At 43.5% G+C, this 26,481-nt stretch overlaps 1 protein-coding gene across 3 annotated transcripts; it reads right to left on the bottom strand.

Annotated features, from left to right (window-relative positions):
- Positions 1–287: 287 nt before the first annotated feature.
- On the bottom strand, positions 288–20,957 carry LOC117044065 (opsin-5-like). Of its 3 annotated transcripts, none has more exons than XM_033144448.1 (6): positions 20,502–20,957; positions 15,080–15,285; positions 3,843–3,942; positions 3,091–3,195; positions 1,602–1,825; positions 288–1,094 (listed from the first exon to the last, which is right to left on the bottom strand). In XM_033144448.1, the coding sequence occupies exons 1-6, from the start codon at positions 20,620–20,622 to the stop codon at positions 651–653; spliced, it is 1,200 nt and encodes a 399-aa protein (XP_033000339.1). In that variant the 5' UTR covers positions 20,623–20,957; the 3' UTR covers positions 288–650. The 3 variants fall into 3 exon arrangements, with proteins under 3 accessions (XP_033000339.1, XP_033000341.1, XP_033000340.1); XM_033144450.1 differs by lacking the exon at positions 20,502–20,957 and adding an exon at positions 17,564–17,903; XM_033144449.1 differs by lacking the exon at positions 3,091–3,195.
- Positions 20,958–26,481: the final 5,524 nt, after the last annotated feature.

Raw genomic sequence — 26,481 nt, 5'->3', positions numbered from 1 at the left:
GGACTCAGGACTTCGGCTCTAGTGGCTCAGCAGATTTAAGAACAAGGGTTTTGGTTCTCATGACTGCCCTCCGGTAGACAGCACCTGGGACCTGAAATGTTTAGTCTCCCACAGGGAGTATGTTAAAAAAAAATATCCACCCTCTGGTGGCTGACTGTGGAGCAGCATTGCAATGCTACGGTATTTCCTGACCGGCCCCTGAGTAAATGCACTGTTGTGAGGACTGCGAGCAAAGTGAATAGAGCCAGGATTTTAAGCAAGAAATAAAACCAGCCCAAAAGATATGTAACTTCTGAATTATATTATTTAGGTGGAGAAAATTTTGGCAATTTTGTTTTTCTTTTTTTACATGCCAGTGAATGGATTCTCCACAAAAACGTCTTTCACTTGCAGCTGCAGAGGGGGAAATGAATCCCTGCTCAGGCTAGATGTGCTGCCCACCTTTATATTTAATCAGCCACGCAGCAATTTTTATGAGTCTCCCATATGTACCGCACATGCTTTTAGTGCTGGTTTTATGTGTCCTGCTTCATTGGAAGTCGAGCTGGTATGTCATGTTAAGTGCTAGAGGAAAGGGCAGGGGTGAAAGGAAGTGGGGCAGAAGTATCCTATGGGTTGTGTTCACCGGCTGCACATTGTGAACAGCCGGGTCACAGCCTGTCGCATTCGATATCAGGGTTGTTGGACGGGGTATCAAAAGCACCCAAATACACCTCCCTGTTGACAGGGGGTGGGGTGTTAGAACGACTCCCCACACCAGAATCAGGACTCAGTGCAGGCTGGACTTCTGGCGCGTATTTCTCCTCTCTCTGAGAAGGCGAGTTCTCCTGTTTCTGCTTGAGGTTCTTGAACCGCTTGAGCTTCACAGGGTCCTTGATCTCTTTGGCACAGTGCAGCAAGATGAGGATGTCCTTCCGGAATTTGGAGCTCATTCCAAAGTAGATGATGGGGTTGTAGAAGCTGGCAGATTTCGCAAAAAGGCTGGCGAGGATGCTGGTTAAATTGGGCACAGAGTAACCATAGGCGGACCACATGGAGATGACCGCGTATGGGGACCAGGCTGTGATAAAGGCTGTGCAAATGACTATGGAGACCTAGAGGAGAGAAAACGAGACTTGCCAGTTTCCACTTTCTTGCCCAAAGGATCCCTGTAAAGAAGGTGGTCCTGGAAAACTGGGAGACCTGGGTCGTATTTTCAATTGTCTCATTGACCCACAGACCTAATAAATATGTTTCAATCCTCTAGAATTATCTGCCTCCTAGCTACCTCACATTTTAAGGTTGTCTAAGCTTTATATTAGAAAATTTAGTTTGCCCCTCACAAGCGCTGCATTTCCCAGCACCCTCAACAAACTGCAGTTTCAGGATTCTTTTGGGGGAAGTCATGCGCTTTAAATGCATGGTTTGTATTCAGCCACACTGTGTGCATGTGTGTTTGAGAGGGAAGGGGGTGGCAGAGAGAGAAAAGGAGTGTCCGTCCCACTTTTGACTTTAGCTCCATCCACCACTGGCCTCAACTCCACCCACCCATTGTATGCTGCTCTGACTACTTCTCTGAAGGAAATGCACCCAATGCAGACTAAAGAAAAGCCCAGACTGACCCTTGTGACGCTTCGTTCCATTCGCCTCTGTCTATCAGTTGGGTCACCTGCTCCGCCTAATACATGGCTCGACTTGACAGTATTGATGATGGACACGTAAGCAAAAACCATGACAGACACAGGCAGGAAGAAACAGCAGATGAAAATGGACACTATATAAGACTTGTAGATGGTTGAGAAGTTAGCTTTTGCCCAGTCTATTTCACATGTTCCATACATGCGATCTAGGAAGCAAAAGAACTTGGTTAGTCATTCGTTTTTTGTTTTTTAAAAAATCTTGCTGTGATTTTCCAGTTTTAAAATTTGTCAAGATTAATTTCTCTTTAGAATTCCTGGTGGAAAAGAAAATTGAAATGTCTTAATGAAGTCCAAGAATTACAGCTGAGTTATTGCTGTAATCTTCACTTTAGTTTAGCTTTCCACCAGAGTAATAAGCAACCACTTATTACTTAGGGACGTGGGTGCCGCTGTGGTCTAAACCACAGAGCCTAGGGCTTGCCGATCAGAAGGTCAACGGTTCGAATTCCCGCGACGGGGTGAGATCCCATTGTTCAGTCCCAGCTCCTGCCCACCTAGCAGTTTGAAAGCACGTCAAGTGCAAGTAAATAAATAACCGGTAGGTACTGCTCCGGCAGAAAAGTAAACGGCGTTTCCATCTGCGCTGCTCTGGTTCGCCAGAAGTGGCTTAGTCATGCTGTCCACATGACCCGGAAGCTGTCTGCGGACAAACGCTGGCTCTCTCAGCCTATAGAGCGAGATGAGTGCTACAACCCCAGAGTCGTCCCCGACTGGACCTATCAGTCAGGGGTACCTTTACCTTTAATAAGCAACCACCTGCAACCTGACCTTTTTAGCACAGAAATGGCAACTGGTTTGGTTGCACCACTACCAAAAGTGGCAATAACGAAACAGATGTACACTGTTGTGGGGGTGTGTGTGTGTAAAATGCACAAGGTAAGAGATTCCTAGCCTCCTTTGGAGATAGTTCTTCTTGAGTGTGTGAGGCCTGAAAAATGCACAATCACAGTAGCGCTATAGTGCTCCTATGGACAGTGCTGACAAAGTGATCCCCCACCAACAGGAGTTCCTTTGAAATAGTTCCCACTGAGCAATGCAAAATGCTAAGTTAGAATTTTAAAAATCCATATGGATTTTCAGGATAAATATCTGACTCCTTCAGTGAGATCTAGTTTGGGATTTTGAAGACTTAAAAAAATTGAGATAAGTGATGCAATCCTAAATATGTCTATTGGACTCAGAAGTAAGGCCAGTTGGGCTTACACTCAGGAAAGTGCATAAAGGGTTGCAGTCTAATTTGTAAAGTGCTGATGCCTACATCTAGAATGCTTGGATCTAGAAAATTGACCTAGATTCCAGCACTATTAGATTAAAATAGTGTAAAAATAATACTTTATTTAAATTGCTCATTGTAGATATTGGTTGTTGTGTTTCCAGATTTCCACAAATACTTTAGAGAGAAATTAATTACCTGTGTAACTGCCCCATCCCAGGACTGGAGCTACTGACCAGAAGAAAGCTGCTATCCATATAAGAAAAAGGGCCACATTGATGTTGCTATTGTTGATACAATGCCCTGAAATACACAGCAGAAGTTTGGTGCTTAACTCATTTTGCTATTGTACACTTAAGGCACACAGTCATAATAAAGAAAAATGGTACATTTGTGCGACCGGGAATCCTTGTAGATTCCCTACCCTTGATGGAAATATTGGGACTGCAGCCCTTAGGTTGGGAGGTTTTGCTGCAGATTTCAATGAACCACAGATTAGCAGTGTTGCCAGAACTCTAAACTGTGGTTAATCTTAACAATGGTCAGTTGAAACAAGAAAGCTTCATAAACTATAGTTAAGACTAACTGCAATTTGTCCAGGTTTGGACACAAGGTTTAACTCTGATTAATCTAGAGTGGAAGCAAAAAACCTCTGAACTTCTCCTGGCTCTGCTAAAGGAGAAAAAGGTGAGTGAGTGTGCACAAGTTTAAGGTTCACTGCAGCTTGCTACCGTAATGATAAACCATGGTTTACTGTTACACTCAAATTAGAACAATGTGGCTGTAAGAGATTCTCTAGAATCAGGGTGAAGGGAATAACCCAGTTTTCTTTTAAAAACATTTAAATTAGGGCAAGTTTGGCCTATTGTAAGAAAGGAATACCTGTGAGACAGGATATCAAGCCTTAATAACACAAAGCCATGCAGTTTGTGTTGTCCAAAATGCCTTACCTCTGTCTGGATGGCATCCTTTTATATAGCGAGTCACGCTAATCACTGTGAGTGTGTTAATGCTAGCAAGACCAAACAGCAGCGTCAGAAATCCATCAACCTGGAAAAACAAATATTAATGGGGTTGTTCCCACATCTAAGTTTCAGAATGCTAGGAGCAATAACAAATATTGGGATGGTGCCAGTGAGCTCATAGGTTCTTTAGGGCATACAAGCATCTTAGAAATCAGTGAAATATTGAATGTCAGGGAGAGTTATCATCCATATGATCAGTGAACATGTAGGTATCTGAAAATCAGGGATAAATCATGTGGTTGAGGAGTACATTAAATGAACAAGCAAACACATGCTTTAGACACATACTCCTAAGCTCCTGAATTACTGAAATGCAAAATAAAGAATAAAAGTACATTTAACATTCTGTACGGAGAAAGAGTATGAAGCAGTCAATCGAAGTATGCCATTGATTTCAGTGGAAGAGGCTCAGTTAAGTCAGTGAGGCTTGCAAAGCGCTTAACTTTGGATGAACCGTAGCCAAAAGAACTAAGCAGAAATCGAACTCCCTATGTCAGGGAACGATTCACCTGCTAAACAATTGCACGCCTTTGTCAAGCTGCTGTTAAAACCACAAGAATAGGAGTAATGAAATAGTATGCAACTCCAAGAACACGCAAATCCAAATGGACAGCAGGGCAACAATAACACAATGAAATAATAAACAAGATATAAAGTATCCTAAAAATGAAAACAAACCATAATAAAACTAAGAGACAAAAACTGAAAACCAAGTATATGTAACCACTTTCTAATCATTGGGCAAAGAATCATGTCTAAACCTTGTGCCCAAAGGACTGTAAGGTCAATGCCAGTCCGTCAGAGCACCACCGCAGTAAAGGTCTTTTCCTACATGCAAGCATAAGAAACTTCAAAAAGTGACAGTACTTAGAGAAGACCTTAATGCAAGGGCAGGATAGTATGGGAGGAGGCAGGGCGTGCAGGGCTCTGTTTAGAACTTTAAAGTAGGCAGCAGCACCTTGAAGTGTGACCTGAAGTGCATGGGCAGTCACTGAAATACTCTAAGAAGTTCTATAATTGCCCACATGACAGAATTCTGGCAGCCAAATTCTGAACTAAATTCTGAAACTTCTGAGTTATCTTTACGGGCAGCTCCACATATACAGTTGTCCAAGCCGGACATTGGCAGACAAGTGTGGATCATTGTAGCTAAGCTATTTTATCAATAGGGACTTTCAAATAATGCAATGAGCACATTAAAACTTAATGCCAAGCCATGGTTTGGTGTTCCAAGAACAATTCTTAAAGAACATTGCGTTTGTGGGCTCTTGCCTTCCACAGCAATCATTCTTGGTTTATGGGGTCTTCCCTCAAAGAGGGCACGTGTTGCGGTGAGACCTGGAAACTGACACCCTGTGTTGTGGGTGGGTACGATTGGTCAGCCACAACACCCGATTGGAAGGTCCCTCGATGCTGGGTTTAATCGGGCCAATGGGGCACAGTCCAAATGGATCAAGGGACCTATTTATACCCATGCATGTGACCCAGAGCTTCCTCTTTCGGCGCGTGCATTCGGAGCACCCGCCCACCTCTCCCTTCTCTTAGGGCTTTTGCTCTTGATCTTGCTATGCCGTTGTGTGTCATCTGTCATTGGGACAGGGGCACAGCAGGAATTTTCCACACTTGGCTGATTGGCTGTTGCCATTTGGGTTTTGCCTGCCGCGTAGCAAATCGTCACAACTTGTAAGGTTGCGGATAGGCTCTGGTTCAGGTGATAAGGATGGGAGAACACTCTCGCCATCCCTATAAAGGAATCCAGGGACTCAATGGTTTGGTCAACTCCTGAGAGGGGGCTGTGCCCGTGCCTGAGTCCAGGGGGACATTTGGGTGGCGGATATAGTCTGTTCCCGGCTTTCCGCTTATCCAGGTGTTCACCCTTGGCTGACCTATGATGGAGCTCTGGGTCAGCGCTACCTGCATGGCAGGGATCTAGTCGAACCAGAGCCTATGCAACCACTCACTTTCTGTAATCAATAAAGTTGTGGCCTAAATTCTGCCAAAACCCAAACCAAAATTTGATTCAAGTGTGAATTTCTTTAGGGGGGAGGTTTCTGGGTCTGAACACGCAAACAGAAAACTATGGTTTGAAGACAATAATAGACTATGACTTTAAATGGCAAAGAACTATCATTTGCTGTAAAATTTTCTAAGTGCCGAGCATGAACAGAGGAGGGAGAGCATAAGCCCAAAACTCATTTAGCTTATTTGACTAGTTTATTTACTCATTTGGTCTGTGTAGTTCTCTTCTTCCATACATACAATAACTGCTCAAAAATCTTACAAATAATATTCCATTAACAAATTGCGACTATTCAAACATTACACCAACAACCTACAATGGTGACTGGAGTATTATTTGTTGGACTTTTGAGAAGTTATCATACTTACTGAAGTGTGGAATAAAATAACCACTCAGGCCTCTAAACTGGCAAATTAACTCTGACAACTTTACTAAACATCAAGGATGTTTAGCCAATCTCAGGATTGACTCTGTCAGCTCTTCTTACCAATTAGAAAATATTAGCAGATTGTCAGTTTTGCTTCCCATCCCACAATTACATCAATACTGTTGTTGGCAATTTAGAGAGAAACAATTTTTTGCTCACTGATTGCCTGCGTGCTAAGACATGAACACAAGGAAGGGCCCCATATTTTAAACTGCAATATGCCCAGAGTACCCTATATCTATATCTCAATGTGCCTTTGCTTGAGGGCAATTCCTGTTTAACTCAAAAGCAATTACTTCCTGGTAAACATGTACAGGGCTGAGCTGCTAAATACGGAATTTAAGTTTTTGGGGACTCCAGCTTCAGAAAGCCAATTCATTTATTCTCCCAACTCTGGTGGCATGTAACAAAAGCCTGACACACAGAAATATAGATGAAGCTTTTTCTGGTATGAATATAAGGGGTGAGAAAAGCTTCACTTGCTAAATTCCTGTATGCTCAGCAGAGGTTTAATACACAGGAACACTTCTCCCTAAAAGTTGATAACCATAGGAAGTCCTTGCCTTTTAGAGGACACACTCCTATCTGAAACTCCATAGAGCTCCTACTAGTCAGGGACCAGGACACATCACCTCACCCCTTATAAAGGTAAAGGTAAAGGGACCCCTGACCATTAGGTCTGACTCTTGGGTTGCAGCGCTCATCTCGTGTTACTGGCCGAAGGAGCTGGCATACAGCTTCTGAGTCATGTGGCTGGCATGACAAAGCCACTTCTGGCGAACCAGAGCAGCGCACAGAAACGCCGTTTACCTTCCCGCTGGAGCGGTCTCTATTTATCTACTTGTACTTTGACATGCTTTTGAACTGCTAGGTTGGCAGGAGCAGGGACCGAGCAGCGGGAGCTCACCCCGTCACGGGGATTCGAACCTTCTGATCAGCAAGCCCTAGGCTCTGTGGTTTAACCCACAGCGCCACCTCACCTATTATATACCTGGTCAATTACTGTGTTCTGTAGGGGGACGGGACACTCCTGCAGATACCATTTTATCAGGAAATGAAGGAATCAACCCACAGGAATTCCTTTCTGTTAAGTGTTAAGACAGGTGCCATCTCTAATGTCTTTTGGGCACCTTTTGAAGATCTCCCTCTTCCAACATACCTCTAGCCATACCTTTCCAGTATGACTGGCAACTATAGACCCAGGTCCTTCAGACACTGAAAGATCCAGGCATGGTAGTCACACAGCAGCAAATATTCTATTTTAAGATTGACAATATCAGAATTTGTAACGCAGATTTTTGGGGAGGGAATTTCCTCCCCCACCCCAACCATCTTTCCTATACAGTAGTAGGCAACAGAAAATATTAGTAGAAAAGCTCTCTCCACCCTTTCAGCTTTTGGTTTTGCTCCATGAGTTTATTTTAAAGAGACTCCATTGTTAATTAACCAGGATGCTGAGGTGAGCTTACACAGCATGTCTCCTTAGCACTTTTACCACCTGCTTTATCTGTTAATGCTCTTAAGGGCTGTCAGATCTATGGTTGTTATTTATTTCCATCTTATACAAATGCCAGGAATAATGAACTATATATAGGCATGAATCCCCAGGAATACCTGTGCTTCAGCTACTACTTAATGAGGTGGCCAAAGTACTGGAGCCTCAACTTCAGGATTTGTCCTTCTAGTGAGCACTCAGGGCTGATTTCTTTAAGAATGGATAGGTTTGATCTTCTTGCAGTCCATGGGACTCTCAAGAGTCTCCTCCAGCACCATAATTCAATGTATAAATAAAAATTTATTATTATTATTATTATTATTATTAAGTCTGAGAGCCTAATTCTCAACCCCCATTCCATTTAACAATTTCTAGAAGGGTATCCAGGTTAGGCTGCTGTAGCAATACCAACAAATATTCCTGTGGCACTTTAAAAACTGATATATCCAGGGGTCAGACTCTTCGTCCCATCCATGCAGTGTTATCCTGAGTTATAGGTAGGCATGGAGGAGAAAACTGATGCTTTTGAAGGTGAACCTACATAATTCACGATGATGATGATGATGATGATGATAATTAATAATAAACATTGAATTATGGTGCTGGAGGAGACTCTTGAGAGTCCCATGGACTGCAAGAAGATCAAACCTATCCATTCTTAAAGAAATCAGCCCTGAGTGCTCACTAGAAGGACAAATCCTGAAGTTGAGGCTCCAGTACTTTGGCCACCTCATGAGAAGAGAAGACTCCCTGGAAAAGACCCTGATTTTGGGAAAGATGGAGGGCACAAGGAGAAGGGGACGACAGAGGATGAGATGGTTGGACAGTGTTCTCGAAGCTACTAACGTGAGTTTGGCCAAACTGCGAGAGGCAGTGGAGGATAGGCGTGCCCTGGTCCATGGGGTCACGAAGAGTCGGACACGACTGAACGACTGAACAACAACAAATAATAAACAGCTTTAATTTGAAATTTGTACTTTTGGAAATCTTTCAATGAAGATCTTCAATCATGTGGAACGTGCTTTGTGGGGAGCTGGCATCAGGCATGAGGTCCACCGGCAAACCAACTCTGTGCTACAAAGATGCCTGAAAACGTGACATGAAGCCTGGTAACATCAAGCCTTCCGTGTGGGAATCCCTTGCAGACAACTGCAGTGCCTGGAGACTGACAGTCAGGTCATGTATCCATAGCAGTAACCAGAGGAGGAATGGCCACTGGGAGGAGCGCAGAGAGAAGAAACACCATGATGCATCTGCAGCAGCACAACCACACACCTACCTCTGCTGCAACAAAACATGTCTCCCCCATATTGGTCTCTACAGCCACAACAGGTGCTGTAACCTTCTAAAAGTTTGACTTCGCCTCCAAAGGTGCACTCCTCCATTGTCTCCCAGCACATATGGATGCCAACCAATGATACTTCCTTCTTGTTTCCCAGTGGCTCCTTTTTGGCAATAGTCCTGTTGCCGCTCACCACCTGAGTTCTCTATTAGGAGTGATATGGTCCACCAGAATCCCAAACGCTGCTCACAGAACACTACTTTCACGAACAAATGTGTTTTGGTAACTCACGATATGAGAAGACTCACCAGATGAGATGTACGCAGAATAGCAACATCACTGTGAGCGCAACCCTAAAACATGTTGCTTACTCAGATGTAAGTCCCACAATATTCTGTGAGGCTGCTCCCTAGTATGAGCATTTAACAGAGCTGTCAACTTTCCCTTTTTTTGCAATGAGAAACGGTGCTGGAATAAGGGAATTTCCAGCAAAAAAGGGAAAGTTGACAGCTATAGTTTAGGATTGTAGTCTGTGTGCATTTTGATGCTTCAGGGGATTTTTAAAAAGTCAATCTGAGTTTCAGTCAGTTCCCTTGCAGCTGACACAACTAATTAATCCATGTTGGCAGCCTCTGCCAAGGCAAAAGGTTAAACACGCCCAGGAAATGAACTGTTTCTTGAGGACTGCTGGGTCAGTTTTGACGCATGCTAGCAGGGTGGACTGAGGAGATAAATAGAGCACTTCTATCAGCTTCGGCTGATACACCAGCTGCAACCATCCAGCAGGATGGAGAAAGCCTGGCCACAGTTACCCATGCTCTGGTAACCTCCTATTTAGACTACAGCAATGCATTGTGGGTGGTGCTGCCTTTAAAAAAAAAAGTCTAGAAACTGCAGGTGGTTCAATGTAGGCTACGATATTGTTAACTAGGACTTTGTCTTTCACTGCCAATGTTTCTTCACCTCCATAGGCCCCCAGTCTGTCTGCGGGTTCAACTTAAAGTGCTTGTCTAAAGGCTACAGAGCCCTTAATTACTTGGAACCAGGTTACCTGAATGATTACTTTCTCTTATATATGCATGCTCTCCTTAGAGGCTGTAGTCTATGTTCCCCTCCAAGTGAAGCGAGTAGTGACTAAAGAAAAGGACTTCTTGGTGGTAGCACCTCGGCTATGGAATAGCCGCCCCTTGGAGACTCATCTGGAACTTTTCAGCACCAAATGAAGACCTTTTTATTCTCCCGGGTTTTTATTTATTTGGTTGATTTGTATATCGCCTTTTGCAAAAAAAACCACAGAGCAGTTTGCAGTACAATCAACCAAGGCAAAAAAAAATTGCATAAAAACCCACTAAAAGCCCACAACCCCAAATGCAAAACATAGCAACCCACAGCAGTTTACTAACTGCAGCAGAAACAAACCTTGTACTGCACACTAGAGCTCCTGGCCCTCCTGTCTGATCCTCTTTGGTGATCTTAAGAGCCTTTTAAAACCTCCCATGTATTCCTATTCCTCTGGCTACAGCAGATGGTCCTGGCTCCCTTCCTATCTTCCTCATCTCTCTTGGGCTGCCAACTGGCTAGAATTATATTGGCCCAGACAGAATTTAATCCTCGATGCTTGTTGCTGGAACAGCAGTTTGTAAATCCATGTGTATGCTAGTCAGTGTTCTTTGCTGCTCACTGTACGGTAGTTAAGGTGTACAGAACGCATTGAATCATGAGCGTTCCTGTTGCAGTAAACAAATTAGGCCACAATCCAGTGCAGATGTAGGTGGATTTTAAGGCCACACTATTCCCTACATCTTTTTTTTTTCTTTTTCATTTATTGTGGCCACAGACCTCTTTCTATTGCATGTCTTAACACTGCTATTTTAAATAAATTCATTGGTGAGATCCATTTTCAAAGCAACAGCTGATTTCCTTTATGGGGGGGGGGACACTGAACATACTCAGAAGCACTGTACCCGTAGGTACTTCCTCTATTCTGTACCAAACAGAATCCTTTCCAGCTCTATATTCTGAACTCAGTACTAATAGAGAATCTGTTCCCATTCTGAAGGAATATTTAGCTATGCAGCCTAATCCTGTGCAGATTTACTATGAAGCAATTTCCCCGCTGAGTTAGGTCCAGTCGCAGACGACTCTGGGGTTGTGGTGCTCATCTCGCTTTACTGGCCAAGGGAGCCGGCGTACAGCTTCCAGGTCATGTGGCGAGCATGACTAAGCCGCTTCTGGCGAACCAGAGCAGCGCACGGAAACGCCGTTTACCTTCCCGCCAGAGCGGTACCTATTTATCTACTTGCACTGTGACGTGCTTTCGAACTGCTAGGTTAGCAGGAGCAGGGACCAAGCAACGGGAACTCACCCCATCGTGGGGATTCGAACTGCAGACCTTCTGATCGGCAAGCCCTAGGCTCCACCCGTGTCTAAGGGAACCTTAGACTCTACTAAATATTTGATCTTTGTTTTCTGGAGATGGCCTTTGGTTATACAGCCAGATCTTGTCAGGGTGCCATAAGAAGAGCCTTGTTAGATCATAGCAGAGGCAGTGAGCAGTGAGGTGGCAAGTTTGCAGGTGGCATTAAATTATTCAGGGTTTGTAAAACAAAACAAAAAACAGAATTACAAGGAGCTTTGAAAGGATTTCTCCAAACTAGATATATGGGCAATAAAATGGCAAATGTGGTTCAGTGGAACTGAGAGTAAAGAGATGCACATTGCAACAAAAATCACTAACTGGTAACTGACCAGAGAACTTGGGATAGTTGTGGCTCTCTGAGTGAAAATATAGTCTGTAACAGCTATGAAACTGGCAAATTACATGGTAGGAATCATTAGGAAAGGGATTGGCAAAATAAAACTGCCAATATTGTAATGCCTTCATACAAATCTGTGTTGCGACAACGCTTGAAGAATGGGTACAGTTCCAGTGATCACATCTCAAAAAGGATTGTTGTAGAGATGGAAAGGTGCAGGCCAGGATGATCAGGGGTCTAGAGTACCGGTAACTCCCCTGTTGGAAAAGATTACATTGCTTGGAGACTTTTAGCTCAGAAAGTAAGGTGGAAGAGCACACACGATAGAGGTGTATAAAATTAGAGGTGTATAAAAATGAATTATGCATGGTGTGGATAGAGAGAAGTTTTTATCCCTCATAACATCTGAACCCAGCGAAGCTCAAGATTTAGGGAAGACAAATGGCAAGTACTTCTTCACACCTCATCATTAAACGATGGAATTTGCTACCATAATATGTGGTGACAGCCATTGACTTACTGTAGATGACTCTAGAAGAAAAGTAGACAAATTCATAGAGAATAAGAAGGTGGTCCATGGCCACTATTCATGATAGCAACAGGATGCCACTTGCTGGGGGATAGTAGTGTGAGAGAGCTATTGCTCTCATGTCCAGCTTGAAGGCTACCCATAGGCCTCTGGTTTTCCGCTGTGGGAAACAGGGTACGAAAGTAGGCCATTGGGCTGACCTATGAGGGATATTATTATTATTATTATTTCGCTCACCATCCTGTTTCCCAGCCTATATTGGGTGTTCATGGTTCACTATTGTGTAACGTTCTATTGTGTAGAATCGCTTATTCAACCCTTGATTGTCAAAAACTTACTATTCATGTTTCACCTCACCCTCAGCAACATCTCCTTATATTAGAGTTTGCAAACACAATTAGCAATCTTGTTTACACAAAGGTCTGGTGAAATGAATGCTTCGGACACTCTTCCCAAACCACTTGAACAAATGAATTTCACTCCTATGTATATAAAGTTTGTTCGCCGAGTATTAGGTAGTTTAAATTGAGGGCAAAAATATGTTTCTATACATGTAAAGCCAAACGGTAAATTCTGGTGTGGTTTATTTTCCTTCAAAATATTACCAGTGATTTCAGTATTGGTCATTTCATGGAAATCTGATGGCATACTGTGACTGCACGTTCTGAAGTCTGTTAACACAATTTTAGTTTCCTCTTTGCAGGTTAGAAAAATAATTAAAAATGGAATGTTGTTGTTGGCAAAAGTTTGTTTTGTGAAGCCAGAGTTCTAGTCAAAATGACAGCCAAACAAACACTGACAGCAGAAAGACATAATTTTTCTGTCACCTGATATATCTGGCATACCTCTCAACAAATTAGGTGGCAATTAACTCATGCTACTCTTTTAAGAAATGTTGGCAAAAACATTTCTTCTTTAATTTAAAAATGGACAACGTTCTTCATATGTTCCGTTTAAAACTCTGCTATAGACATGCATTTGTTTTAATAAAATATTTACACAATCACTTGACTAACATTTTTGCATGAAAATTGAATAAACGGGCATTTGTTTCAGCATCTCTGCCAAAAATGTAGCCCAGTTTGGATTTCCATTACCTGCTAAATGGTCTCGGAAACACTATCCCTGTTTTTATGGGCAAAATGGAGCCAGAAGTTGACTATACTGTAAAATGAATAATCCAAAGGAAAGTTACAGGTGGGTAGCCGTGTTGGTCTGCCATAGTCGAAACAAAATAGAAAATTCTTTCCAGTAGCACCTTAGAGACCAACTGAGTTTGTTCTTGGTATGAGCTTTAGTGTGCATGCACACTTCTTCAGATACACTGAAACAGAAGTCACCAGATCCTTAAATATAGTGAGGGAGTGGGGAGGGGTATTACTCAGAGGGTGGTGGGAATGGGTGATCAGCTGATAGGTGTGGAAAACCTGTTGACGACTCTTAACGGCTGCAATAAGTCTTGCAGGGAAAGGCAAGGGGTGAGATGGCTAAAGATAGCTTTGTTAAGTATAATGAGATAAGTTACAGGTGGGTAGCCGTGTTGGTCTGCCATAGTCGAAACAAAATAGGAAATTCTTTCCAGTAGCACCTTAGAGACCAACTGAGTTTGTTCTTGGTATGAGCTTTAGTGTGCATGCACACTTCTTCAGATACACTGAAACAGAAGTCACCAGATCCTTAAATATAGTGAGGGAGTGGGGAGGGGTTACACTTTCCAAAGGAAAGTGTAATCCCGAATTCAGCTCAGTTACAAAAGAGAGTGCAAACCTGCACTCAATTCAATTGCCTAAATCTTACAGGATATTTTATTGATTGATTGATTGATTGATTTGATTTGGGATCAATGGAATTTAAGCTGCCTAACTGTGTGCAGGCCTGTAGCCTAACTGTGCACAGGACTGCAGCCAACTGACAACTTTCCATGGGGGGAAAAAGATTACATGCTACCTATAAATGAAAATTGAAGGCCAATGTTCAGGTACTGCAGTGGCCCACTGAATATCCAAAAGTTACATTATCTCCTGCTGGTCTCCGAAGCTTTGAGCAGAGATGTTAATGATTTTTCATTGCACGTTTTAAAATTTATTTATTTATTTAGCTGGACCAGCTGCAACTTTTTTTCCACCAAAGGAAGCACTTGTAAGTGCTGGAGTAAATCCACCCCTCTCTTTCCCACATTGATCTTGATTTAGCACAGAGTGCACCCAACAAGAGCCTCACCGACATATATCATGACCTGCCAAGTACTTGATGGAAACCCACCACCCCTCCCAGTTTTTTGTATTGCACATCAGGGAGAAAATATAAATGGGAAGTTTATTGAATGCTGGATACTTGTATGTAGTTGGTGAAAGGTATTCAGTTTAGTGATTCACAACTTGCGCAGCACTGGTATAGCATTATATCTGCCCTAACCACTTAACCAGAGTTTGTAAACCAGCTTCCAATTAATGAATAAGATGCAGCACATGGTTAGCATTGGTGCAGATGTAACACTAATCCATGATTAAAGTGACAAGGGAAGAAAGGTGGTTGAATTTGCTCTGGAGAGGTGAGGAGGGAATGTATTTCCAGCATTGTGTCTGTTCTAGGCCATGGATTATATGAGATTTGTGTTTCATGAGTGGCCGAGCCACAGAAATTTAGTTCTTACCTGACAAGTCCATATGGATGTGATCAGAAATCCATCATCTCTGAATACGTTGAAGATTTCAATGATCCCGCGGGAATAACCAAAGACAGACACACTGGCATCAGATACAGCTAGGTTAAATGTCAAGTAGTCCGTGGGCTGAAGGGTAGCCCGCTGTCTATACAGTACGAAAATTACAATGCTGTTCCCAAACCAAGACATCCAACCTGGAAAATAAAAGAAAATGCTCAGAACGAAAACCTGCAAAAAGCAGCACTTGTCAAGTAGGAAACACTTCACAGCACAAACACACATTACAATTATCACGGCTTCTACACTGGAACCTTGTAGTGCTGCAACCAGCTGAACGCAAGTGAGGAATGGGGCTGTGTGTTCTTCTTAAAAGTCTTTTATTTGCTTTTTACTGAACACGCAAGAATGTGTTGTGGTACCTTAAAGGGTAACAAACTGTAATAGCATACGTGTCGGTGAGGAGGATGAGGTCAGGAGGAAATTAAATGCATGCAGTAAAGGTAAAGGTAAAGGTAAAGGGACCCCTGACCATTAGCTCCAGTTGCGGACGACTTTGGGGTTGCGGCGCTCATCTCGCTTAACTGGCCGAGGGAGCCAGCGTACAGCTTCTGGGTCATGTGGCCAGCATGACTAAGCCGCTTCTGGTGTACCAGAGCAGCACATGGAAATGCTGTTTACCTTCCCGCCGAAGCAGTACTTATTTATCTACTTGCACTGTGACATGCTTTAGAACTGCTAGGTTGGCAGGAGCAGGGACCGAGCAACAGGATTTGAACCGCCGACCTTCTGATTGGCAAGTGGTTTAACCCACAGCGCCACCTGCGTACTGATGGCCAATTGCATTGTTAACACCAGCTGTTTACAAGAGCAGCTGACAATGAGCTATGGATAAGTTTGTGAAGGATCCATAGTCCCTAATAAAATTTATTATTGCGTGGACAGGCAGAGTCCCCCAGTGACCCCTGAGTGGAATGACAACACAGGACAATGTGCTATGGGATTAAAATTGGCCACAACTTTATTACGATTCAGATGTAGGGAGACCATGGCTCAGGCATTGGGTGTTTATCCTTCCCAGTCCCCAGCTGGGGATCTGGGAAACTTCAGGGTTATCCAGAATGTTTGGGGATTGGGCTGGCTCTGGAGAACATATGTTCAAGCAGAGAGCCCGTCCCCTGTTTTGCCACCGCTGGAGGGGAGAGCAATGACAACCTCTTGGCGTATGGCCATTGCCTCCCCTCAAGACCTCTTTAACGGGGAGCCCTGGTATCACCGGCACACTGGGGGCATGGGATCACCGCCCCCCCCCCCCATATAGGAAGATGACTAAAGGATTCCATTCAAGGCCTGAAACCACCAAAGTTGTGACATTTTGCTACGGGAAAGGCAAAACCTGCCAATGCAGGAAAATTCCTTTCCGGCCCTTCAACAGTGGCCTTGACATACCGGTAGCAGCGCCTGCGTACCTGTGAAGAAGAGGTTAACCTGCAAAAATAAGCATTAATTGAGGGAGTGGAGGGTGGGAGAAGCTCTGGAGCCCGACTGCCACTTCCCAGGTAGGCTACACCTTCTATTGTGTGGGCTGGGTGATGTGAGGAATGATGATGATGATGATTATTATTATTATTACCCAGCCTTACCAACAGCACAATCCTAACCATTATCTACTGAGAACTAAGTCCTATGAAGTTCAATGGGGCTTGGTCCTTGGAAGGATGTTTAGAACTGCAGCCTTCAGGGGCATCTATCTGTGCTCTGTCCTCCTGAATGTGAGCGCCCACATCTAAAATCACCACACCAGACTCCCCTCTTCCAACAAAAACTTTCTCGTGAGCTGCCACCTGGTCCTAGGGCAATTTAACCCTTCTGCCCAGAAGCAAGCAGGTTAGCTTGCATGTTTCCTACTCAGGTTCCCTATACAGGTGAGAAGGAATTGTCCCCTCTCTTCAGATGGACCTGGGACCACTGCCTTTAGCTAGGGTTTCTGCTCTAATGTTACATGTTGTGTTTTTTATTTGAATATGTTCTCAGTGGTTGTGTCATGCTTAATGAGATCACCAGGGACATCCCCTCAGGCCTCAGATTTGGCCCTGAAATCTCAAGGTCTGCGGTGCCCCTGACTGGGAAACCCTATAGAGGAGATAGGAGCATACCATTAAAATAAATGCATGTAACTTCTTCACAGGCTAAATATAACACAGACATAGGAAAATACTACTGGTAGACTGATGGATATATGCTAGATGGATAAGCATTTCTTGAAGGGTCGAAGAGTCTTGGCTTCATAGATAGCAAAGGCAGGATTTAGAAAGTTTCACCACAGGGTAGAGAGACCTTTGTCCATCTGAGTGCCAGATTCCATCTTGGGGAAGTCTTTGGAGGCTACGTTGGTGGGAGAGATCAGAGGAGGGAGAGCTCATAGTGGGGCTGATCAGAGGCAAAAGTGCATGAAGCCATGGAAAGGGCTCTTACCTTTGTACAGTGGGCTACATTCTAGCCGTGAAAAAGACAGAGGTTTCCATGTGCATCTTTTTTCAGCAAGGCAAGCAAAGAGGCCTCATTGCAGATCAAAGACCCATTCCAGACAGGGAAAAGCACTCAAGAGGGCACAGAGCAGGGCCAGTGAGGACTGTGGCATAGACACGGAAGGGCTGGGTGAGGAGGCCTGTAGGGCTGCATCCTGTACCCAGGCTGGAGGTTCCCCACCCTTACTCTGCAACATCAATCTGCAGATGGGGACCATCTGTTTATCAAGAGGCTTTCAACCCACTGTACATGTAACCATTTTTCTTTTCTTTTTTTGAATTGGGCATCCTTGAGTATATCTGATGTTAATTGTAAGAACACAAGGAAAGCCCGGTAGGATCAGACAAGATGTCTTTGAGAAGCCCACAAGCAGGACCTGAGCACAAGAGCGCTCTCCCCACTTGGGATTCCCCAAAAGTGGAATTCAAAGCCATATTGCCTCCAATGCTGCAGGGCGAAGATAGTCATTGTGGCTAATAGTCACTGGTAGCTTTATCCTCCATGAACTTGTCTAGCCCTCTTTTATGAGTCTGGTTTTCTCTTCTTTCTCCACAATTCTACATTGTTTTTGTTTAAAGAGGAAGTGACACATACACAAACGATCAGCAGATACAGACTTTCAGGTTTAATTTTGCGTTCATGTTTTATTACTTTCTAGTTCATTATGTTTTCCACATACTGAAGAAGATGAAGATTGCGGTTGTGCAACGTAAGATAAGCAAACTGCCCAAACTCCAGTTAAGACAAATTAAGGAACATCATTACTTCAGTAAGTACTGGTTATATGCTAGAACAACAATTAAGCACATTTAAACAAATATAGTGCACTAATGACACTTAAAGCCCTAATTACTTAGCAGCTGATGACTGCAAGGACAAAAAAGGTTTTAAATTAAGAGGTGGTTGTCAGTGGCAATTAAACTTTAGGGAGCACCTCCTATAAAATTCTGCCATTGATGCATTAGAATTTTCTTATTTATCTGTTTAACAGGATTTATATACCACTGAATCATCAAAACCTCCAAATGGTTTACAAAAATGTATTTCAAGCTCGTACCTTTCTGAATCTGGCAATGGAGTTCTCCGATCAAAAAATATTTTCAAAAATGCACATATTGGGGAAATGTGCATAAAATGCATATATTAGTGAAAATAGTTTACAAAAATGCATTATACATATTGCATACAGAAATGTATTGGGCAAAATTGCATACATAAGGTGAATATTGGGAGAAATCTGCAGTGAAATGCTGATCAGGTCTCATGGGGACTTTTAAAATTTAATTTCACAAACTGATGCAGAGATAGGGAGAACTGAAGAGTGGAAAAATGTGAGACTGAAGTTGACAGATTCATCTATTCCTACCATAGTAAGGCCAACATCTTGGATGGTTTACAATGCACTACATTGTGCTGGAGGTGCTCCTTCTGCTAAACACAGGTGAGAGGTGAGGTTAGGAGAGAGCATTCCAAACTGTTTGCCATGACACTTTAGTGTGTTGGTTGCAGTGTGTATGTCTGTCACGCAAACGTTCCCCGTGCTCCTCCCAGGGCTGGAAAGGGGTTAGATTAACCTCCAGTTTGCTAGTGAAACTGAATTGCTGTGTCGTGAAATAATGCATGTCTAAAAAGTGTGTTACCAACATGAAAAGTTTGGAAAGCTCTGGGTTAGGGAAATGGATATTCACATTCTCTGTAAGAATTAATTTTAATAAAGCACTACTATATCAGAAAAGAAACACTTCAGTTTTGAATTATTGTATTCGTTTGTAAAACAAAGTTATAATCAGCTAAAGTAAAAAAAGAAAAAGTAGAAAAGAAGAGAACAACACAACCAGCTGTCCCCCCATGTTAAAACTCTAGGAGAAACTTCATCAATAATTTTGACCATTGCCTTACAAAACACATATTTAGTTCACTAATACCGATGTAGAACATTAAGAAGATTCTGCTCTTATTCTTGATAGTGTCTTGCTTATTTAACCATGTTTAAAATCTTGACACTAGGACTCTCTAAAATATTGGGTCTATATGAACAGTGATATTCTTATGATAGGCCTCAGCTATTCACCAGCTTGTTATATTATAGGGTCAGTATCTTAAAGGGGGGAATATGCAGCACTGCTGTTTTATTATTAAGTAAGCACAGCAGTGCCAGTATGTTCAAACTTCTGTACTCAAATGTCTGGGTACACAGTTTAATAATGCTTGTAACAGTAAATGTTACACAGTGTAGATTGCTTTTTTGAATGCAGAAACAGCTTAAAGTCTTCCAAATTTATTAGGGCACATGGCATAATTTATTAGTCTTTGAATATTCCACAATATTTTTTATTTTTGCTGCAACAGACTAACACAGTAATCACCTTGGAAATTATCAGCTACATACATCACACACAAACTTTCATAAACTGAATTATTTTTAGCGTGCAAAGCAAATACATCTTTTAGTTAGTAAGAGGTAGAGTATTGGAACAGTAAATAAGTGACAGCAGTATTTCGCTAAGATAATATGAGGTCATCTATTTCTGCACATGATTCTTCTCCCATCTATTTTATTTCTTTGCCAAAGAATCTTCAACTGCGCTTTAGCAGAGGAGCAGCTTGGATTATATGTAGGCTGGTTAACCCCAAGTATTTGGATTCAAGCCATTTTAATCCCTTTGAAATGAATGGGACCTAATCCAGTTAAAAGTCCAGTATTTCATCTTACCTGCACTGGATTTAACAATATAGTCTTCCCCTCCCCGCTTCCAGGTGTTTCAATGTTTACTTTAGTAAAAATGCACCACTGTTGTTTCAATAAGAGTTGCAACTAATTAAGCTCAACAGAAGTCCCTCTGAATTTTGCAGGCATGCTTAATCCATAAATCCATATACATACCCAGAGCCAGTAGATAGAAGCCAATGATCGTCTCTCCTTGTTCTGAGACAGGAGCGTCTTTGTTCAAAAAGGTGATATTGTTGTTTCTCCATGGTGCCTGAGGGGAAGCCTGGAAAGACATTTTCTGTCGTTTCTGACCCAGAATTTGCCCTTTCCCCAAGTCCTGGTGCAAAGAGAAAGAAACCGACCTCTGCCGTCCTGAAACCTCTGATCACTCTCTTTCTATGGAGCCCCGGGACTGATAAGGCAGAGGGGAATCTAAGGAGACAAGTAGCAGCTTTGCAGCCTGCTGGACTGCTTGCATTTGCTAATCCTATCTATTAATACTGGTGATCACCAATCTGTGACTAGACAAAGACCCTGGCGATTTGTCATTTACCTGGGGCTAAAGTATGCAGATGGTCACTTCAGCATGTAAAACTGTGGCATAAAAAAAAATGGAGGTCAGCTTGAGAAAAATTACGTAGTAGGTAAAAATCAGGCTCATAATAAATATGAAAACACAAGGTGCCCTCATTCATTATGTGCATAGAGACACATACCCATAAATTGTTCTGAAGGAATTTCTCAATATAACAACAACAACAACAACCACCACCACCCCAGCCATCTGGGCAGCTTCTAGCACATATAAAAACATAAGAAAACATCAAACATTAAAACCTTTCCAATACAGGACTGCCTTCAGATGTCTTCTAAAGGTTGTACAGTCGTACCTTGGAAGTCAAATGGAATCTGTTCCGGAAATCCATTCGACTTCCAAAACGTTCATAAACCAAAGCATGGCTTCTGATTGGCTGCAGGAAGTTCCTGCAGCCAATTGGAAGCCGCGGAAGCCCCGTCGGACGTTAGGGTTCCAAAGAACATTCGCAAACCAGAACACTCACTTCTGAGTATGTGGTGTTCGGGAGCCAAAACGTCTGGGTACCAAGGCATTTGGAATCCAACTCCTTGACATCTGATGGGAGGGCATTCCACAAGGAGGTTGCCACTGCTGAGAAGGCCCTCTGCCTGGTTCCCTATAACTTCACTTCTCGCAGTGAGGGAACTGCCAGAAGGCCTCAGTGTCCAGGCTGAATGATGAAGGTGCAGACGCTCCTTCAAGTATACAGTACTTCTACTACTAATATAACATAATATTTTGCCCAAGACTTCCACAAATGAGTTGCATGTAACAACAGATTGGTGTTCATGAAAGGAAAATTTATCTTAGATAAACCATGAAATTATTCCTTGTTTCTGTACATTTAAGGGGGTGGGAATTAACTAGTGCATTGCACAACCTTTCCACCCAACCATTTGAGGGGTGGGGTAACCAAATATGCCCTCAAAAAGGGTGGGGTGCAAATTATGTTTGGATAATTATTTCATGGGGGGGGCACATAGTCACATGGGCATCTCTGGGGGTGCTGCTGAGCTAGCAGCCTGCCTGGAGAGCTAGGTGATGCTGTGAGCATGCATAACATTTTTACTTGCACAGTGTTTAAATAAAAATAAAGACTCCCACAGCCACTTTGCACACTCAAATAAGGTAAACACAGCCCTCCCCATTCTTCAAAAAAAAGTTCTTGCCAATTTGCACTGTCTATACAAAAGGAGCAGAAAATAACACCCACATCTCAAAGTTGCAGGCAAAGCAGAGGGATGCATGGGCCTGCAGATTTGGGTAGCAAGTATTTGTCCAGCACTAAAAAGAATACCTTTCTGATCCTGTCACCTGCACACACAGTATATGGCAATAAACATGGCTGCCCCCATAGATCTGTGGGGGTGCCATTCTTTTTGCTACAAAAGATCTCTAGGAAGCTCTCAGAGACAGGTCTAAGAGGACAACCATCTCCCCACCTCCTAGCTTCTGAGCAAGGGAAGGGGCATCATCATACCTTCCTCAGATATCCCTAGCTGCAGCTGCTGCTTTGGGGAACTTTGGGGGCTATAATTCCCAGTCTGGGTTGTGGCCATTTTCTTTCTCCTCAAAGCTGTAGCAGTGCTGTACAGAATGAAATAGGTTTTAAATTCTATCCTGTCTGTGTGGGGGGGGGATTTGCTTAATTGTCTGTCTCTGATACTGTACAGTTGCAAATTTGACTTTCTTTGCAATAATTTGTCTTTTTTTAGTTTTTACTTCTGCAGGATGATCAGCCTCAAGGTTAAGCTGCCACCGTGGATATGTCACATTATAGCACCAAAATTAGAGATTTTGGTGTTTTGTAAAAGGGATTGAAATATTAAGCACCCTCAAGTTACATAACGACAGAGTTCCCTTGTTGAACAAGCTACATGAATAGCCCTTAATATTTGTATTCTGGAAAAATGACACCCACCATTTGGGCACCCACCTTGAATCAGCAGTGCAGTTTCTGGGAAAGCAAACTGAGGTTTGGCTTAGCATTGGGTTGCCCCTGGTTCTTTTGCGTGCTTGCCAAAAGAATTGTTTATAGAACGCAGGCATTTAGGCCATGTGGTATGAATTTCATCACAAGACATTATTTCATCACACCTCAATAGATGCATCATTATGTCACGGACAGGATATAAGCATTTTGTGTAGAAACTCCATTTTTGGCACATCATACTGGCTGGCAATTTGAAGCAACCCGCTTTCCGCCAATATAAAGCAAATATAACATTTTATAGCCAAACCAATAGTGCAGCCTTTGTATGCGAGAGCTTTTACTCCGAAAGGTACATGACTAATGGTGTCTTACTGGAGTGCTCAGAAGCCGTTAACCTTTTAGTAATTAGAAAGACACTAATAATCTTATTCAACAAGCTAAATTATTCACATCCCCCCATACTGGGATATGTTGCTATGTGCCATGATGTCCTTTTAGGCTTTGGTATAGACAGGTTATTGAAGCTGGAAGGCAGGGAGCATTGATGCCCATATGCCTGCAGGCAGCACTTGGTTCCAAGCATCTGAAATGTTCTTTGAGTCACACTTGAACACAGTTTTGACTAGTTTGGCAGCACTACCAACAAGTTTGGGGGGGGGGGACATGGCAACATGACAACCTTCTGCACCTCCTTTTTCAAAGCCAACTGCCATTGTAACCATCATGGCCAGTGCGTCTTTTGATTGCCTTTCCCATTCACTGTTATTGTTTTGACCAGGGCTGCATTTGCTGCCTGTCCTCCTCCCTGCATTCTGTTCATGGGTAACCTAGGGTTTATTTCTAGCCTTCCTTACCAACACAAATCCTCTTCTGTGGGGTGGACAGAAAGAGAAAACAACAACAAACGAATATAAGTTTAACTTGTTTTAACAATGTAAACATAGCAATAGGACATGGGGAATATTTTCAGGCTTAGAAACTATAACGAACGTGCACTCACATTTTTACAAACTGTATGAGTAGACTTCTTGTGCTGACATCAGAAATGGTTCGTGAACTTCTGAATGGAACAGAATAACAGAAAATGGCTTTTCATTTGGAAAACCATGTGTACCTTAAAGCAGATTTCCACACTTGGAGAAGGGACTAGATTACCTTTGAGGCTCCTTCCAACTCCACAATTCTGACCCCTTCAACTTATTCTTTAGATCAGAGTGCCCTCTAGAGTATTTTAGCATTTTCTGCAGTCCTCTGATTGTCAGTTCCCTTTACCAAATCTGCTTGGTTCCTAAATTAGCCCCACCCACCCACCCTCTGGAAGGATAGGCGTGCCTGGCGTGCTCTGGTCCATGGGGTCACGAAGAGTCGGACACGACTGAACGACTGAACAACAACCCACCCTCTGGGGGCAATGAAGAGTTTCAGCCAGGCTTGTACACTATCTTTACTGTACTCACAATAAGAAGTCTTCCCCCAAAGACAAAAAGGTTTTGAATAAATACCACCAAATGGTAACAAACACCATATAAGCCAAATGTCAAACCCCTCCAATAAAAATGGCCACAGTTGAAAAGTGCTAGAAATTGACACATTAACCCTTTTTACTGTTAAACAAGCATGTGGTTATTTTTTTCTGTGAAAACTATTATTCATTTAGAAAATTAATAAACTGCTTGCTCCAAAAACAAACAAAAAAATTCCAAGGCCCAGATCCAACTACATAAAAACAAGACTCAAATATACAGGGGTACAGAGTTACGGAAGAACAAGCACCATGTGGTTTAATGGGCATGTGGTTAAAGGGGTGGGGGCTGCATATCACACTTAAAAATGCCTGTGTGGATCCACCCTCACTGACCTGCTCCAATACCTCTGGGTTGGAGAACTACTTTGGGCAAGTGGTTTGAATGAGGTGGGGGTGGGGAACATCTCTCATGGATGCTTTTGCAATTCCTGCATTGCATGGGGTTGGAATAGGTGACCCTTGAAGTCCCTTCCAACTCTACAATTCTGGTTCTTTTATGAGAAAACCGGCATTAGAAAAGCTGCCCTCTTAGCCTGCATTTTGATCTGACCAGCCTTACAACAAAGAAAGCAAACATCCAGTGAACAGGCTTCTGGTCAAAGCTCCTTCAGCAGCAAGAGGTATGATGGTGCTGGCAATTATGATGATAATGCTTGGCAGGGGGTTGGACTGGATGGCCCTTGTGGTCTCTTCCAACTCTATGATTCTATGATGATGGGCGAGATCAAAGCTTGACTTGGCTGCAGAGATTTCAAAGCAAGCTCTGCAGGCGATTGTCGCTGCCTTGGATGAGAGCCCTGAACCTTCCCACCTCGGGAAGCCTTGTGGAGCAGCTTCGCCCTGCGCCATCTTCCCTGTAGGCACCTTGCACCCATGGGGTCAAACAGGCTTGCCTGGTGGTGCTACAAAACAACCACTCCACAGCGCCACACAAATCCAACTCAATGGTGTAACGTTGGAAAGTGTCAACCACTTCTCCTACCTGGGCAGTTATCTTTCCACAAGGGCTGACATTGATGCCGAAATCCAGCATCGCCTGAGTTCTGCGAGTGCAGAGTGTTTGGTACATTCGCAGGGAAACAAAAATGCTTGTTAACAAAGCTATTGTACTACCAACCTTACTGTATGCTTGTGAAACATGGACCACTTATAAATGTCATCTTCGGCTCCTTGAAAGATTCCATCAACGGTGTCTCTGAAAATTTTTACACATCATTCGGGAAGACAGGTGAACTAATGCAAAGATCACCAGTGTCAAAGCAGTGATTCTTCAACATCAACTTCGTTGGACTGTTCGGATGCCTGATTATCATCTTCCAAGCAACTACTCTATTCCAAACATAAAAATGGAAAGCATAATTCTGGTGGTCAACAAAAGAGGTTCAAAGACTCTCTCAAGGCAAATCTAAAAAAATGTAGTATAAACACCGGCAACTGGGAAACACTGGCCTGGGAGTGCTCCAATTAGAGAACAGGGTTTACCAAAGGTGTGTCATGGACTTTGAAGATGCTCAAACTCAGGATGAAAGGGAGGAACGTGCTAAGAGGAAGGCATGCTTGGCAAACCCTCACCCTGATCAACTCCCGCCCAGAAACCTATGTCCCCATTGTGGAAGGACGTGTGGAAGACAATCTTACTCGGCTACGAGTGATCGCCAAAAGAGAAAAGAAGACCTTGCGGGGAGGGGGAAGCTCTCTTGCAAGAACCCCTCAGGGGTGCTTCTCTCAGCCCCGGCAACATCAGCCCTGGAGCAGCCCCTGAGAGGAGACAGCGCTCCTTGTCCGAGGGGAGCCTCCGCCGAAACGAGCAGCAAGTGGCCAAGCACCGACCCTTCCTCGCGTCTCCCTCCTTCCCACCCAGCCTGGGAAGGGCAGTGGGCGGGGACCGCCGGCTGACAGGCAGGCCGCGCCTCTCGAAGGCGCCGAGCTCGGGGCTCCCGGCAGCAGCCCCCCAGACGGAGGGCGGTCGGCTGGCTTTGCGCTTGCTCAGCCGCCGCCCAAGTCCGGGGGGAAGCCGGCAGGTCTCTCTCTGCAAAGCAAGAGGGAAGGAGGCAGCGCCGGCTCCTCCATCTTCTTGTGGCGCAGGGAAGGGGCAGGCCCGGGCGGGAGGCGGCCGAAC

This window comes from Lacerta agilis, chromosome 3 (assembly GCF_009819535.1).
Source record: "Lacerta agilis isolate rLacAgi1 chromosome 3, rLacAgi1.pri, whole genome shotgun sequence".
Taxonomy (NCBI): Eukaryota; Metazoa; Chordata; class Lepidosauria; order Squamata; family Lacertidae; genus Lacerta; species Lacerta agilis.
This window is presented reverse-complemented; position numbering and strand designations above follow the sequence as displayed.